General features: G+C 37.0%; 1 protein-coding gene across 1 annotated transcript in view; it reads right to left on the bottom strand.

Moving 5' to 3' along the window:
- Positions 1-15,396, bottom strand: part of LOC131078084 (probable serine/threonine-protein phosphatase 2A regulatory subunit B'' subunit TON2) — a 109,367-nt gene that overhangs the window by 19,740 nt on the left and 74,231 nt on the right. The window contains exon 9 of the mRNA XM_058015727.2: positions 13,205-13,269. Within this exon, the coding sequence (XP_057871710.2) occupies positions 13,205-13,269 (65 nt within the window). The remainder of the gene's footprint in view (positions 1-13,204; positions 13,270-15,396) is intronic.

Consider the following 15,396-nt stretch of genomic DNA (forward strand, 5'->3'; position numbering starts at 1 on the left):
TTGGTGTCTTCGCGAGATTTTCCACAAAGTGAGGTTTTCCACAACGTGATTGGGATTATTTAAGTTTTATATATTGCACCAAAGTTATTAAATAATGTTATATTATTCACTTTACTATTTTAATTTTATAAAGTGATGTTATGTTCTCCAAGTTGGATGCCTAGGGAAAAGGGGACTTGGACTTAAGTTGTTTTTAGATTGGTAAAGGGACCTTTTTGAGGGAAATGAATTAATTTGAATTTTAACATTGCCCTTTTTCCCTCCAACTCTATATAAAGGGGTTTTGGCTCTCATTCTCATCAATATTCACTAGTTTTGATGGTAAAAATTCCATCCTAGCTGGTTAGGTGATTTCACATAGGGATCACACTGATTTTCTCTAAGTTTTTGGAATTCAGCATTTTAGATTAATGAAGGCTTTCAAAGTAAACTGATTGCAAGATTCAAAGATTGTTGGCGTCGTTTTTTTCACATTTTTGGTGTTGTTTCCAAGTGGATTGCAGGTGTTTTTATGGCCTGACCATACACATCCTTTTGCAGGCCATACCCCTTCATTTTGGACACTGAGGTTGAATGGTTTGTCAAATGACACTAGAAATTGTGCGGATCAGTTCCTAACAGCTGGGCAATGCTATTTTAGGGTTTGTATTTGATATTCAGTCTATGATGGGCACCAAACCTCCAAGGAACCAAACCTTGATTTGCTGGGTATAAACAAGAGTGTTGCATATTTTCTTGACATCATTTTGTGGAGTTAGAAGGGGTTTAATTTGAGAATTTGGAGTGCTTTTTCATCTTTGGTTGATTGGAGGGAGTTGTACTTGGAGCTTGCATGCATATGGAGTGAACTTCATGGCTGGCCTACCTGTAACTGTGATTTAAATCCATGAAAAGACCTGCAACTGTCAACTTGCTCTTGTATGGAGGTATTTCATGTTAGGCCATTCTTATACCATCCTTTAATGTAATGATGATTTTGTTTTGAATGTATTTCCATTAGAAAAATCATAACAGCAGTAGTATAAACATTGCAAATCAAATTTCAGTAATATGACAGCAGTGAGTTTGTTATTGCAAGTTATTTTGTTGACTCCTATTGCCCAAAAAAATTATAAAATTTATAGGAGGTGTTCTTAAAGCTTCTCATGAGCCCTCTTTTGCATCCTTAGTAGAACCTCTAACAGCTGCAACCCCTCCTACTTATGTTCCTTCTTCAGTTGTTGAGCATGGGTCCTTAGTGGGGCTTCTTGCTACAATTGAATCCCCTCTTTTTGCTTGTGTTCCTTCTACAACTTTTGATCACATGTCTCATCAGTCTCCTACTCTCCATGTCAGGTGGCCTTCAATTTAGCTATCTCATGTGTGTAGAGTTGTATTTGTGGCAGCCTAAGCTAGATGCTTGTTTGTCATTGACGAAATTTTATCCTTTTTAAGCGTGGGAGACACAATAGAACCCTCACTTAACTAATCAAAAGACATATACATACACATAGTTTTAGGACTTAGACTCTAGTCTTCTCAAGAAGATGCTTCAATTCATCAATATCCTTCTTATAACAATAGTGTTCTTCATGTCCTAACTTCTTGCAATATGCACAAGTAGGCTTCTCTTTCTTAGATGATTTTCCCTTAGGAGAGGATGTAGAATCTTCTTGTCGAGGAGAGGAATATTGTGCTCTATCCTTGTGTGACTTAAGCTTTGATTGCTTCTGCTTCTTGTTGGATCCTTTCTCATGACTAGCCACCAAAGCATGTGACTTGGATGACTTGAGAATACCCATTGTGATCAACTTTTCTTGCTCAAGCATTAACATCTCCATGAATGAATCGAAAGATGGTGTAGTATAGGCATTCCCCATTGTCAACCAATGAGTGCGGGAACTAGAAACAAAAGCTACATACTCTGAAGGAAGCTTGCCCAACAAATTGAAGACCAACTGTGCATCCTTCATATCAATGCCACAATCCTTGAGTTGTACTCTTAGCTCATTTGCCTTATTTACGTACTCTTGGATTGTATCAAAGTTCTTAGGATCTAAATTAGTGAGATCATTATCAAGTTTGTATCCCCTAATTTCATCAACTTTGCCATACAATTGAGCAAGTTTATCCCAGGCATCCTTAATTGTTTTAAACTTATTAATATGAAAGATAAGATCAGCTGATACATATTTTCTCTACGTTACCAATTCGGGTACGAGTGTGGATACAGGTACAGATTCGTGATACAACAAAAAAATCTCATTGGGTACACGTATGGGTAGGTCTCTCCACACACACACATATATATAATTGCCAAAAAATAGAATATTTAGATACCTCATTCATCATTTGCAAAAATGAAAATACTCAAGTCTCAAAAAGTCATTACACGATGAATATTCAAATTACAATAGATATTTAATATTCGTGTTCTTCATCAAAAGCATCAAGGTCAATATCAACATTTGGTTCAATTTCATTTGAACCACAATCAATTGGATTGCCACTAGCACTAGCTATTTCAAGTGCACAAGCTGGTTCAGTTCCATTTTTAAAACATTTGACAAAATGCCAAATCCTTAACAACCGAAGGAAAGTGATTTCACAAAATATAAGCAAACGGCTGCTACATATGCATTATGTAAATCAACTGAAATCAATCTCATTAATGCTGATATAAATTTTACTAACCCCGTGTTTATAGGTATAGCTCACAAATGCAACTGAAAAGATATTTAATTGCTTGCTTGATGGCATATTCTGATTTAAAATTTTGTCACAAAGTTATGAAGAGTGAAACTGAGGTTTTAATGTATGAAACTATGCTTGGGTAAGACCCTTGGTACTTCCTACAAACACCCAACTCTACCCAAGGCCGTATCCAAATCGTACCCATACCAAGACCTGGACTTTACTAGCTATACCCAATAACTGATTATTTTCTAAATGCGCCAAGAGCCATAGTACTTTTAATGAGCCAATCCATTTCCAACTTATCATCTAATGGCTCTTGAATAGTTCCATCAATGTAGTGAGTCAATCCCTTTTCCATTAGTTTATTCCATGCATTTATTTTCCATGTTGCATAATTATGTGGAGTTAAAAGAGGAAACTAGGATTACCCATGACTGAAAATATGAAAAGCACAAGAGAGAACTGAAAGCACAAGCACACTACACAACCCCCCTCCCCCAAAGCAATGATTTGGCACTTTATAATTAGTGCGTTTTCAATGGCCATTTGCAAAACAAAGGCAAAGTAGACTTCTAATTTCCATTAACAGCTTTAATTTCCATTAAGTCTGAATATATTTCTGCAGAGCTTTTGCAACAATCCACAATTTCTTACTAAAATAAGAGAGGAACCAGCCTCCTTATATAGACCTTCAAAATGGATGAATGGCCAGGATACAACCTTTCCAGATGTCCCAGTGTGCCGCACGTTCTTCCCGAACATATTCTTGAAATTTTATACAAACAGGGAACAATTCCTCATTAGAGGGAAAAGGAGGATTGCACATTTTGAACTGTGTGCCCTCAAGATGAGAGTCCACTATCCCTAGCCGCTCGCGCCAATCCGATTGTTGATCTTCGAAGCGCAATATGTCTGTGTGCAAATTGTTGATGCACTCTATGTCCTCCACAGAGTATGCAGTTTTATCAGGCTTCAACCTAGCATTCTATCGTGACACTACATCGACATCCTCCATGGTATCCGTCCAACCAATGAGCAATGCCTTATGGATATTTTCACCGCCATTTTTGATATGGGATAAATCCTCCTCGCGTTCCTCTCAAATTTTTCTAACGATGTCCGCCATGTCCATCTTCATGTTGACGATCCAATACCACTCTTTCAAAGTATTGACATCATAGGGATCTAGGATATAATGTAGTGATGGAATATGAGTGTGAGTCCAGAAAAGAACCCTCATGAGTGCTATTAACCAGTCTTGAGGGATGGTCTGTCCAGACGTAATTGCTAGATTTCCACTCTATTCTTTGGAGGCCTTAGCTGACTCACTGCTTATCCGTAACTGACCAGATATAGGGGGAATGGGAGCAGTATCCAATCCTTTACTCACGGCTGAGTTCTCCCCCACCTCACTGAGCAACTGTTGGGTATCCTCTAGCAATGGTTGCTCTTCAGTTCTGTTGGGTTCTTGAGTTTCATCTTCTTTCTGTTCTCCCTCGACCGTGGTGTCATCTTTGTTGCCGCTTTCCTGCTGCAAATCATGCCTGCTCTCTTGCGTGAGCTCTTGTTTACCAATCCCTTGATCAGGTGCAATCTCTCCCTCCTCGACCTGATTTCCAGGTCCATCCAAACCAATGATCCTCACCTCTACTTCTTGATCATTTTGTTTTTGAGGATCATTTGCCTCGAATGCAACAAGATCATTCAACAAAGGTGGAGTGGGCATGCAATCAAGTTCAACCACATCATCCTCCGAACTGGGATCCTTGGATGAGGAAGTGACCTCTAGCCTCCTGATTGGGATCTTTTCTCTTCTTGTTCTTTTCAATGTTCGAGTCCCTCTATTGGCCCTTGTTTTCTTTCTCTTCTTTTCATGTTTCTCAACCTCTTCCTTTGGCGCACTTGAGGTTCCTTCGTCCTCCGAAGACTGGGAATCGAGACTACCCATCAAATTGTATGTGAATTGGGTCCCTTCATGGGTCAGCCTCTCTATTTGTTGGGATAACCAGTTATCTGTGTACCTTGGACCTTCCAGAACTGCTTTAAAATTTGTGATTGGGTCCTGAGTCCAATCAATGGCTAGCGGGAGGCCCTTGACTCCTTCAAATTCTCGGACTTGCAAGCAATTTCCATAGTCAGTTACTTGATCTGGGACCTGGCGGTACTCATAAAGCCGCATTTGCTGAGTACTCAACCTTGAATATTCCCGCCAACGGACCTCAAAGTCATCGGAACAATTGCTCCAATAGTCCTCAATCGATACCTTGGCCCTGTAATGCTTGTCGTAGGCCTTCTTTCCCAATCCATCATGGTCAAAGCATTTCCTGGGGAAATGCTCCTGTAAGCAATAGGACACCAATTCAGCAAATGATTCTTCAGCTTGCACCGAATTCTTGAAGTGCGCATCAAGATTACCCAAAATCACAGGGAAGGTGAACCTCGATTGCCTTTCGTCTCTGAGTAAACTACCTGTTGGGTGTGCCTGCCTTGCTACCTAAATGGGGACTAATCTGTCTGATGGATAATGCGGAAGCCAATATGGTGTTCCCTCAAAGCTTGCTTTTCTCATGTAGGTGAATCTAGGGAACTGGATGAACCACACACCGTATTTCCGGATCAGGGTGGTAGCCTGCTTTGACAGCCTTATATGCAATCCTCCTTGCATTAATCTAACCAGGCGCATTGTAAAAGCATCATTAACACGCTCGTACTGACCAATTGCATATGCAATGTTATTCTTTTCTCTTTGGGCAACGTCATAGTAATGCAACTGAGTGTACCAGTCGTATACTTTCACTTGATTCGGCCCGTTCCCAATCTCACCTTTCTTAATTAATCCCAGCAACGGCTGGTGTTGAGCAAACATGTAGACCAAGTAGGAAGTCATGGCAAAGTACTTTTTTTCTTCAAGCTCAACCAACTGTGTATGAATATTGTCGCTGAAGATCTGAGCCCAGTCGAACTTAGACTTCCCAACGAAGACTTGCGCAGTGAAGTAGAACATCCATTCCTCAAAGAGATTGGATTGAGGAAGTCCCATGACCCGGCTGAGTAAGGTAGCCATATCACCATACTCATTGTGAAAATCGCTTCTGAGGGTCTTTTTACTGATTCTAGTGCTTGGTGGTCTTCTCTTACCGAACCATTCTTCGTTTATCAATGTTTTGCACTTAGCAGGATTCATGTCATAAACAACTTGAGCCTCATCAATAGTTGTGGCAATGGGATCATCAGGAAACGGAATATCAAATGCTTCAGGCGTGAAGTCAGCTAGTACCATCCCTTTCAATACCACTAATCTGGTTTCCGGCTGATAATGTTTAGCAGCCTCAACCACTAATTCATAATTTTGTACAACCGGAGGGAAACTAGTTGCCTGAGCAATGCCACTCTCCATCATCCGTCTAGGCTTGCCATAGGCATTAGGAGAGTACACTCTGTTCCTGAAATCCTGAATATCAATATGTCCTAGATCCGTATCTCCTATGCTGTCCCACACACTCTCGACCTTTGACTCCTTGACTCCTCCTTGGTACTGGTACCTCATTTTTTCAACCTTGTGGGGAATATCAACTTTGGAAATCCGTGATGTTCCAGTTGCGTTAGGTGCTTTTGAGGACTCTATCGCTGATTACGAGACGAGATTAAGGTTAAAAAAACGGGTTAGCTAGGCCAGAAGACGGCGTTAGCATTTAAATTGATGATCAACAAGATAATCGAAATTTGAAAATATTGCTAAAACGCGCTATTAAACAATTTTAATCTGCACTTGGGAAATGAATGAGAATTTCAAGATATTGCTATATATGATGCTAACGATGAAAGTTGCTAGTGTTATTGGATCGCGCGACTCAACATTTTCAGTTTTCAGTTTGAACTCGAAACTTCTAGAATTTCTCTCAGTTTACATTTTCGGCAGGGGGTCAATTTTGACAATTGGCTGATAATGTTTTTGAGCAAGTTTAAAATTTTATTATTCCATTTGTTACCAATGATTGAAAATTGCGAATGTTTTCTTCTTTCTAAAATCATTTAGTTTTCATACCTGCTTGCTTTGAGCATTCAAATTAGACCAAAATCCCAAAATTTGCCTAAGTCCCAAATTGTCGATGGAGGGCGAATTTGACAGATCATTGATGTTTCACGGGTTTAAACATAAGATTTCAACAATGCACTTCACAAGTTAACCCTGGGTAAAAGAACTATGATCATGTTGCAAAACCTCAACCATGTGAAGGGTAAATTTTAACTTACCTGTGAATGAACCAAAGTGGTTTTAATTGCAAATGGTCAAATTTGGCATTGAAGAGAAAACCTGGCCAAGTAAATTCACCCTCCTTTTGATGTGGAATTCGGGATATGAACTACAAGACTTCTTTAGCTTTCGGTGTTTCACTACCACACGCGAATCTTGATTTCAAAATGCCCTCTTTCTAAATTTGGATTCCTAAGACGAATCGCGCAACTTTCTTGCTCCTGAAGATTTTCGGCCTTGAGACTGATTTCGAGAGCTACAAATTGATCAGCCTTGTCCACGCGATTTTACCTTGTGATCATGGTGGATGCGTTTGAAGATAATCGGAAAAATGAGGGTCAAAATAGCGATTTCGGATTTACCTCCCTTTTAGCTTCCCATGCGATTTCCTCCTTGAATGATCTTTCACAATTTTCGGCGTTCTCACACAATCCTGCAAGTTTTAAGTTTGCTTCTATATTTTTCGGGCCATTTGATGTGGAATGGGCAATTTTCTTATTTCCTTAAAACCTTTTCTCTTTGCCGATTTTCGGGTGTTGAGCCTAAATGTGAGATTTTACTTATGTCAAAATGTCTTGCGCTTAACTCTCACCTTTTCGGCCTAAACACCGACTTTGCGAGATTATAAACTTTGTTATATTTACGGGTGACTTAGCCATTTTGTAGATTTCACGTGATTTGGGATATCTTGAGTTTTCAGGTGTTGAGTGGATTTTGAGAGATACGACTAACGTTACCTTTTTGGCCTTTAACCCGATATTTCATGAATTGCATCTCTTTCCCTTTCCTACTTTATTGGCCTCTAATGCGATTTTACAAATGTGACAATTTTCAGCTTGCAAGAGGATTCACGTGATTTTCTTCCTTTATGATTTTTTGGGCAACTTAGCAATTTTGTGAACTTTAAGTTTTTTCGGCCTAGATCGCGATTTTGCAAACTTTAGTGATTTTCGGCCCTTTTGGCTTATTTGCGTGATTTAAAACGTAAGTATTTTCTCCATTTCGGCCTGAATGGGAATTTTGTGAGTTTTCTTTAAATGACCTCCAACTTCGGCTTTATGGCCCGAATTTTGAACTTATCCTTGCATTTTGACCTGCGAGACCGATTTGTGAACTTCTCTCATTTCGGGCTCACTAGCTGATTTTTAACTTGTTGCTCATTTTTCGGCCTTATGGCACGATTTGTAAACTCTTCCTTGCATTTTGGGCTAGAAGGCCGATTTGCAAACTTACCTTTGAATTTTTACCCTTTGGGCCGTTTTTAGAGCCTTTTATCGTTTGAGGTTTCGATCCTTGAAACCAATTTACCAACCTTGTCTCACGTTTTAGTCTTTTAAGCCGAATTTGAATTCTTTGTGGTATTCTGACTTGAATTTCGGCCCTCTAGGCCGATTTGTAGCCTTAGAGAATTTTTTGATTTTGCATTTTGACCCTTTAGAGGCCGAATTTGGCGTTTTGGCTCACATTCTTGCATCTTGAAGCCGATTTTGAAAAACGTTATGCTCACTCACCCTACTCTCACTCTGCAATTCCGTCAAAAGGTACATTTTGTTTTGCCTAAATTTGAAACTTCAGACTTTAAGCTTACTAATAAGCGACATCGATTTGACAATACTAGGCTCTTCATTCATCTTCCCCTTTGCAAACGAAATTGCGATCAACCTCCAAGGCGAATTTCCTTCGTCTCCTTAATGCCTCAAATTCCTAATTGTTGCATCTTCTCTGCGAATTACCGGAACTCCCTACTCAAGACCTGAGCGAGGACGAGACAGAAAACCAAGAAAACCCTGTTGACGACGGGGAGTGTGTGCAAGGCACAACAACACTCTTGCTACTCTTTCTAGGGCCCCCAAGTATCATTGTTTTAGGGTTCGAGGAATCCTGCAGTGTCAGAAGGTGAAAGTGTTGATTGACAATGGGGCTACTCATAATTTTATATATACAAATTTGGTTGCTAGGAGAGGCTTGGGTACTGGAAAGTTTAATGGGTTTAATGTTAGGCATGGGTATGACCATATTATTCCTTGGGGGAGGCGAATACAATAGCCTAACTTATTGCAAGGAAGATATCAAATCAAGGATGACTTCTATGTGGTAGGCATGGACGATACCAATATAGTTTTGGGCATTCAATGGTTACAGTCTCTAGGTAGATACTATCCAGATTTTCAAAAGATGGAGCTAAGTTTCCAACATAACAATAAGGAGGTGAGACTTCAAGGCATTTCAAATGGAGAGTCAACTAGGATGGAGATGAAAATAATGGAGGTACATGTTCACGAAACCCGGGCCACTCAATGCATGGAGATAGTCAAGGATCCCCTCCAAATATTGGCAACATGGGATCTTTTTGGAAGGAATAGATATTTTAACATGGTTGATTGGAATTTTAATGTAGCAGTCATTATCTTCCTCCATAGTATTGTTGCTAGCTATTTTCTTAGCCTTTCCTATCCCTCTGGAATAGCCATAGAGAAGAATTTGAAGATGCATCTTCCACCTTGAGTCTTTGAGAAGGCATTTGGGAATGATGCAAGAATGTTTCCAGCCAACATTTATTTATTTCTGAGCAAAGAGAAACAAAATGACATCCATGACAAAAGATTTCAGTTGAGGGTATTATGAACAGATTTATAACAACAAAGGGAATAGTATGGGTTATCATGACAGCAAATGCAAATTCCCAGATGAACTTCACAGCAATGAATTCGAAGAGATATTTGTTCATGATGCTGAAGCTTACACATTGATGATAAGGTCATTAAAAAAGTAAGGGTGTTATTGAAAGCAAGATTATTATTACTGCTAAAGAAAGTAATTTAATTGTCAAAGTGCCCAAGATCAATGAGCATGGATCCTTGTTATGTTGTCTTAGCATAGAGTGGATAGAGCTTTTGGAGTTGTCATTGCTTGAGGACAAGCAATCTTGGGAAGTGTGGACTGTCATGCCCTTGACTAAACATTCCCATTAATATTATGCCCATCAATTCCATCGCAAGTAGTCAATTGAAGATATTAGAGAGGCCACAGTAATTCAAACATTTTTATATTAAAAACAAAGGATGGCAGTCAGGTCATGGGATTTATTTCTAGACTAAATAATAATTAACAAGGACCAGCATATGAAAAGCCATGACTAGTGGATGTAAAGAGGTATATAAGAAGGGGAGCCAACGGGAAGGAAAAGGAATTTGAGCAGAGGATTATTTTTGTTCTCTTCATGGAGTGTGAATCAATGATTTCGGCAATCTTAATTTCTTTTGACAAGATAGTGGACAAAAACCCCTAACTTTAGCAAGAATATTTCAACACAGTTGTACAAATAAAATAGCTACAAATTGCAAGAAAATTAGAGCAGAAATTCAAAAATAAGTTTGTATTTTCAGAACTATATTATTAAATTTTTAAATCTGAAATTTATATCAAAATTATAACAATACTTATACACCCTCTTTTGAATGTAAGATATTTATTTAAACCAAAAATAAATAAGGAAAATCTAAAAGAGGACATTACATTACGAAAGAGGAAAATCAACAATGGACAAGATGTTTGGTGGATAACAGGGATATCAACCATTTTGGTGAAGAACTACTTGCCTTGTGTGGCACCTTTCATTTGTATTATTTGCAATGGTGTGGGTAAATGGAAGAGCTGTAGGAATTTCACAAGCAAGACCAATAATGGGACACTCACAAAGTTTGGTTGACAAAATAATAGAGATTGTGATTGGAGGAGTCTTGGATGATCTAAAATCTGATCATAATCCAGATCACTTTTTCCTATCTTAGCAAAAAAAAATGCCAACTTATGATATAGGAAAAGTCCACTCATCAACCTCCTACAAAAGGAAAAATGCTATTAACGCAGGAAAACTACTATATTTTTGAGCAATCTTTAAGGTAATCTAATGCAGAACAAAAGGAAACAATATTAGGTTTCAAAAAGTCATGAGCTAAACCATCATAATTCAAGGTGGTCTTGAAGGCTGCAAAAGGCAAAAGAATAATAAGAAAAAAATAAATCAATTCCCAGCAAATGTGTGGTTTGATGAGGAGTGTAAACCTGCAAGAAAAACTAGCAAGCAGCTACGTAAAGAAAAGGAGAACACAAGGTTAAAGCAGATTGTAAAAGTAAAAAAAAATGGTTTTGGTGAATAAGATGGGAAAAGAGTTGATATACCTAGGGAAGAATAACCCAAAACAACATTTTTTGGAGGAAACAGCAATCAAGAAAAGAGCAAATCAAGAATAGCAACAGTCACCTCAAAGGTTTGAGTATCCAAAAAAATTGTATGAGCAAGATTTAAGGATTGAAGTACCCCCAAGGGTAAACATAGTAAAGAAACTTTTCACTTTACAAGAGGTTAAGGAATGAATCAAGAATTTGGATTCAAGAAGGGCTAGGGGCATAGTTGAATTCAGGATAAATATCTCAAATGGGGAATGAAAATCCTTTGTGCACATTTTGAAAATATTGAACAATATCACATCCAGAATGAGTTCCCAAAAGATTGGATCACCAATTTAGCCATCCTCCTCTTTAAAAATGGGGATATTAACAATCCCTTCGATTGTTGGACCATCATGATCAATCCTCTGTTTGCAAAGCTTTTTGGAAACATGGTGGAACACAAAACTGACAAGTGGACAAAACAAAACAAAAAAGAGAGCAAAAGGGAAAGGGGGTTTCAGACCAAAACACTCAACAACTAGTCATGGTATCACTTTGAAGCATATCATTGAAAATATTGGGATGAGAAAGAAGATGCTTATTGTTCTTTTGTCACTTTCCAAGGCTTTTGACATAGTTTGTAGACACAAGTTATGGTGTACAATGAAGCATCTCAATATTCCAAAGCAATTTAGAGTAGTTGTCCATAGGTCATATGAGCAGGCTCAAATAAAAATAAGAACTCAGGACGGTACTTCAGAGACTTTCAAGGGTGCTTGAATATCCCCTACTCATTTTGGCATGTTGTCAAGCTTCTCTTGTAAGTTGACAATCTTATTTTGATTGCTAAATCTGCACTTTTGCAAAGATTTGATGTGCAAGTTAATATTGGCAAGACCAAGATCATCTCCAATGGATGATCTTCTCCAATGGATGGAAAAAGAATCAGTTTGACTTTTATTTCGAAAGTAATATCCTAGAGGAAGTAACAGAGTATAAATATTTGGCTGGATGGAAAACACTTTTTGCTCTTCAAAATAGATGCAAAGAGGCAGGGCTATGGGATTGGAAAACTACTCAAATTCTATTTGGGCTATTAAAATTTCCGGTGCTGCAAGATTCTTTCGACTGAAACATGCGCAATTCCTATTGAAGCCATCACCATGGTGCATCTTTTAAGATATTTGAAAAAAGTTGAGTAGATGGAAATGAATCACTAGCCCATGTTGTGTTTAAAGATGTCTTGGGTTTAAGAAAGAAGACTTGGATGAGGCAAAATTGCAGGTGGATGAACAAGTGTCATATTTACTTGAATTTTTTCCTAATAATAGTCAAGAAATTAAGGCTTTTGTTGTTGAGAAATTTCGCAAGGTCATTTGGACAAAGATGGGTGCGACAAAGTAGTATTACCTTGAAGAACTTAACCCCACATTGGACCATCAGTAGAAGGCCTATATAGAGGCCAATATCCCATGAAGGTTAAAGATTCTCATTGCACAGCGAACGACTAACTCACATTGTCTTCAATGTTAAAAAGGGAGGAAAAGGACAAAAGAAGTTTGGGAAGAGAGGGTTTGTATCTTGTGCATAGCGAGGGCTGTGGAAATTTAAAAGCACTTTATTTTAGACAGCAAAGAGTACAATGATAACAAGTTCAGCTACATAAGTAGTTTAACAGTGACAGATTTTCAAGATTTATTCAATGAAGATTGGGTGGAGAGAATGTCGAGCTCATTATTGAAATAAATTGTAGAAGGTTGGCAATTCACAATGCAAAAAAAGTGGGATCTACTATCCCATGGGCTATCTTTAGCCTCATGGACATTAAATTTTTTCTATTCTATTCTATTTTTGCTTAGTGTTTTCTCTGGTCCATTGTATTTGGCCTTTGACCCTTTTGATTCCTGAGTAAAGCTTTTAAATTAATCAAAAAAACAATTAAGTTCAACGAAGTTGAAAAAATATTTAATTTAAAAATGCACATAAAAGCAAGATAGTTTATTAGGTAGTTCAAATGATATTAGTAAATACATTTTGAATGAGAAACTTTAAAAGGAAAAGAAACCAGTGGTTAAATTAGTCAATTGGAATGTAAATCACCTGGTGTAACTCCATTAGTTGTGCAAGACAATTACTTAACAAAACCTTCTGTATGCACAGCTTCCCTATAATGTACAGAAGATATTCCATATTATAAATCAAGTGCAGCAAAAATATGTATTCCATTTTTACAAATTAATCAAGTAATCTGGTAAAAAACTATTAAATCTGTTATCATAGAGCTATACAAAGAACAAAAAGATGAAGAGTAACATAGAGCTATACATAAAACAAAAAATTAAGAGTAAGTAATCATAAAACAACCAAGAAACAATAAACATTAAAAAATTTACACAAAATGCTAGTATAACTTATCAGATTATCTTTTCCACTAAAACTAAACACAAATTCAAGTTTTAACACATCCACAACATATGAACTTCGATGGTTTAATTGTAGAAAAATGAATAGCAATGAGCGTAAAACAAAAAATTAAGAGTGAGAAAAGTAATCACAAAACTCTAAGGATACAATAAACTATTATCTCATCAAATTAGCTTTTCCACTTAAACCAAACACAAATTAAAGTTAAAACACATCCACAACATATCAACTTTGAGGGTTTAATTATAGAAAAATTAATGGTTAAAATTTATGTGTAAAAATGAAACTAAAAAAATAATTATGGTATTTAATATACATATTTGTCCGAAGGTAATTACTAGTAAATTTTGAAACAGAGACTGAATTGACATTGGTTCATACCAAACTTTCAGATTGAATCTTTTCCACAAAATCATCTTTTCTAATATAAAATTTGTAGCTCTTGTTTTAATATTGGATGCATTAAAGCTTACAATTTCACTTATATTAGCTACATCTTACATAATGACTTATTTATAATTTATGAGCCATGTTCCATAGGGGATCATGGGCGCTATGTACCTAGATTTGAGGATAGTGAGAGGACAATCGCACATATTTAACAATTTTTTGATTCGTAAAAATGGAGATGGAGTCCCTGCCCTTTTGCATTAAACAAAAAATCAACAAAATTACAAAATCTTCATTTTTTTGGCATGGCAAAAACCAGAATTATTCTAGGCCAGCAAGGAAAAAAGTATTACACAACGATACACAGAAACACATCCCCTACCCTATTACATATGTACACATTCCAAGGATGCAAAGACTCCTAAAGACATCCCCTCACCATCCTCTGACCTGCAAAGTTTATAGAAAATATCTCACAAACTTCCAAGAAATGAAAAAAATCTTGGGGACAACCAGGATAAGACGGTTAGTTGTCCCCCATTGAAAAAAGACAAAATAAAAAAATCAAGCAAAATGTTTTAAAATCTAAAAAAAGACCTTGTGTTGTAGACCCTTGTGCCACATACAACACCAAATGCACAAAAAAAAAACTTTCCAAACCACATTTTTAATTCTAATGTGTAATGTGCCCTTTTGTATAGTGACTAGTCGCTCCTCAAAGACTTATTAGCCTATTTAATTCCCATAAGCAATAGTTGGGTTTAACGGAATTACTTAATTTAATTATTTAATATTATACTCCAAAAGTAAACCATAAGGGTAATATTATTTTATTAATTTGATAAAGTATTAAAGTGACTTTAATGATTGATTAAGTGAAATTTTAATAGTCACTATTATTATTTCCCTCAAGTTCAAATTAAATTAAAAAGAAAGGGAAAATCAAAAGGCAAAGAAGAGGGAAAGCCAAGAATTGTCTCTAGTGGTTATAAAAGTCAAAAGAGCAACTTGGGCTTTATTTGAGATATACTTGGTTATTTTCTAATTCAGTGTTGGAGAGCTTCTTGAAGCTTGTGCCCTAGGACAAAAAGCCCTGCTTTCAATAGTGCAACTATCTACCCTATTTAGTTGCAAGAAATATCATTTTGGTATTTCGCAATGCTTTCACCGTGGTGTTGGTCAAATTTGTGAAGTCTCCTTTGGAGACAAATTTGCAAAACTTTGATTATCTCAAAAGATCTTAATTACGGGTGCTTTTCTTGTTGATATCATTCTTGAGAGCAGAAAAATAAATTTCTAAATATTTTAAATGACGCAAAGTCTAATATTCATTATTGAAATTTCTCCTTGTTCTTTTAAGCTAGGTGGCTCATTATTTAAGACAAGGATATTATAAGGAAACATCTTCCAATATTAATTATGGAGCTTATTAAAATCATCGAAAGTCAAATTTGCATTCACGGTAGCATCTCATTTGG

This window comes from Cryptomeria japonica, chromosome 9 (assembly GCF_030272615.1).
Source record: "Cryptomeria japonica chromosome 9, Sugi_1.0, whole genome shotgun sequence".
In the NCBI taxonomy this organism is placed as follows: Eukaryota; Viridiplantae; Streptophyta; class Pinopsida; order Cupressales; family Cupressaceae; genus Cryptomeria; species Cryptomeria japonica.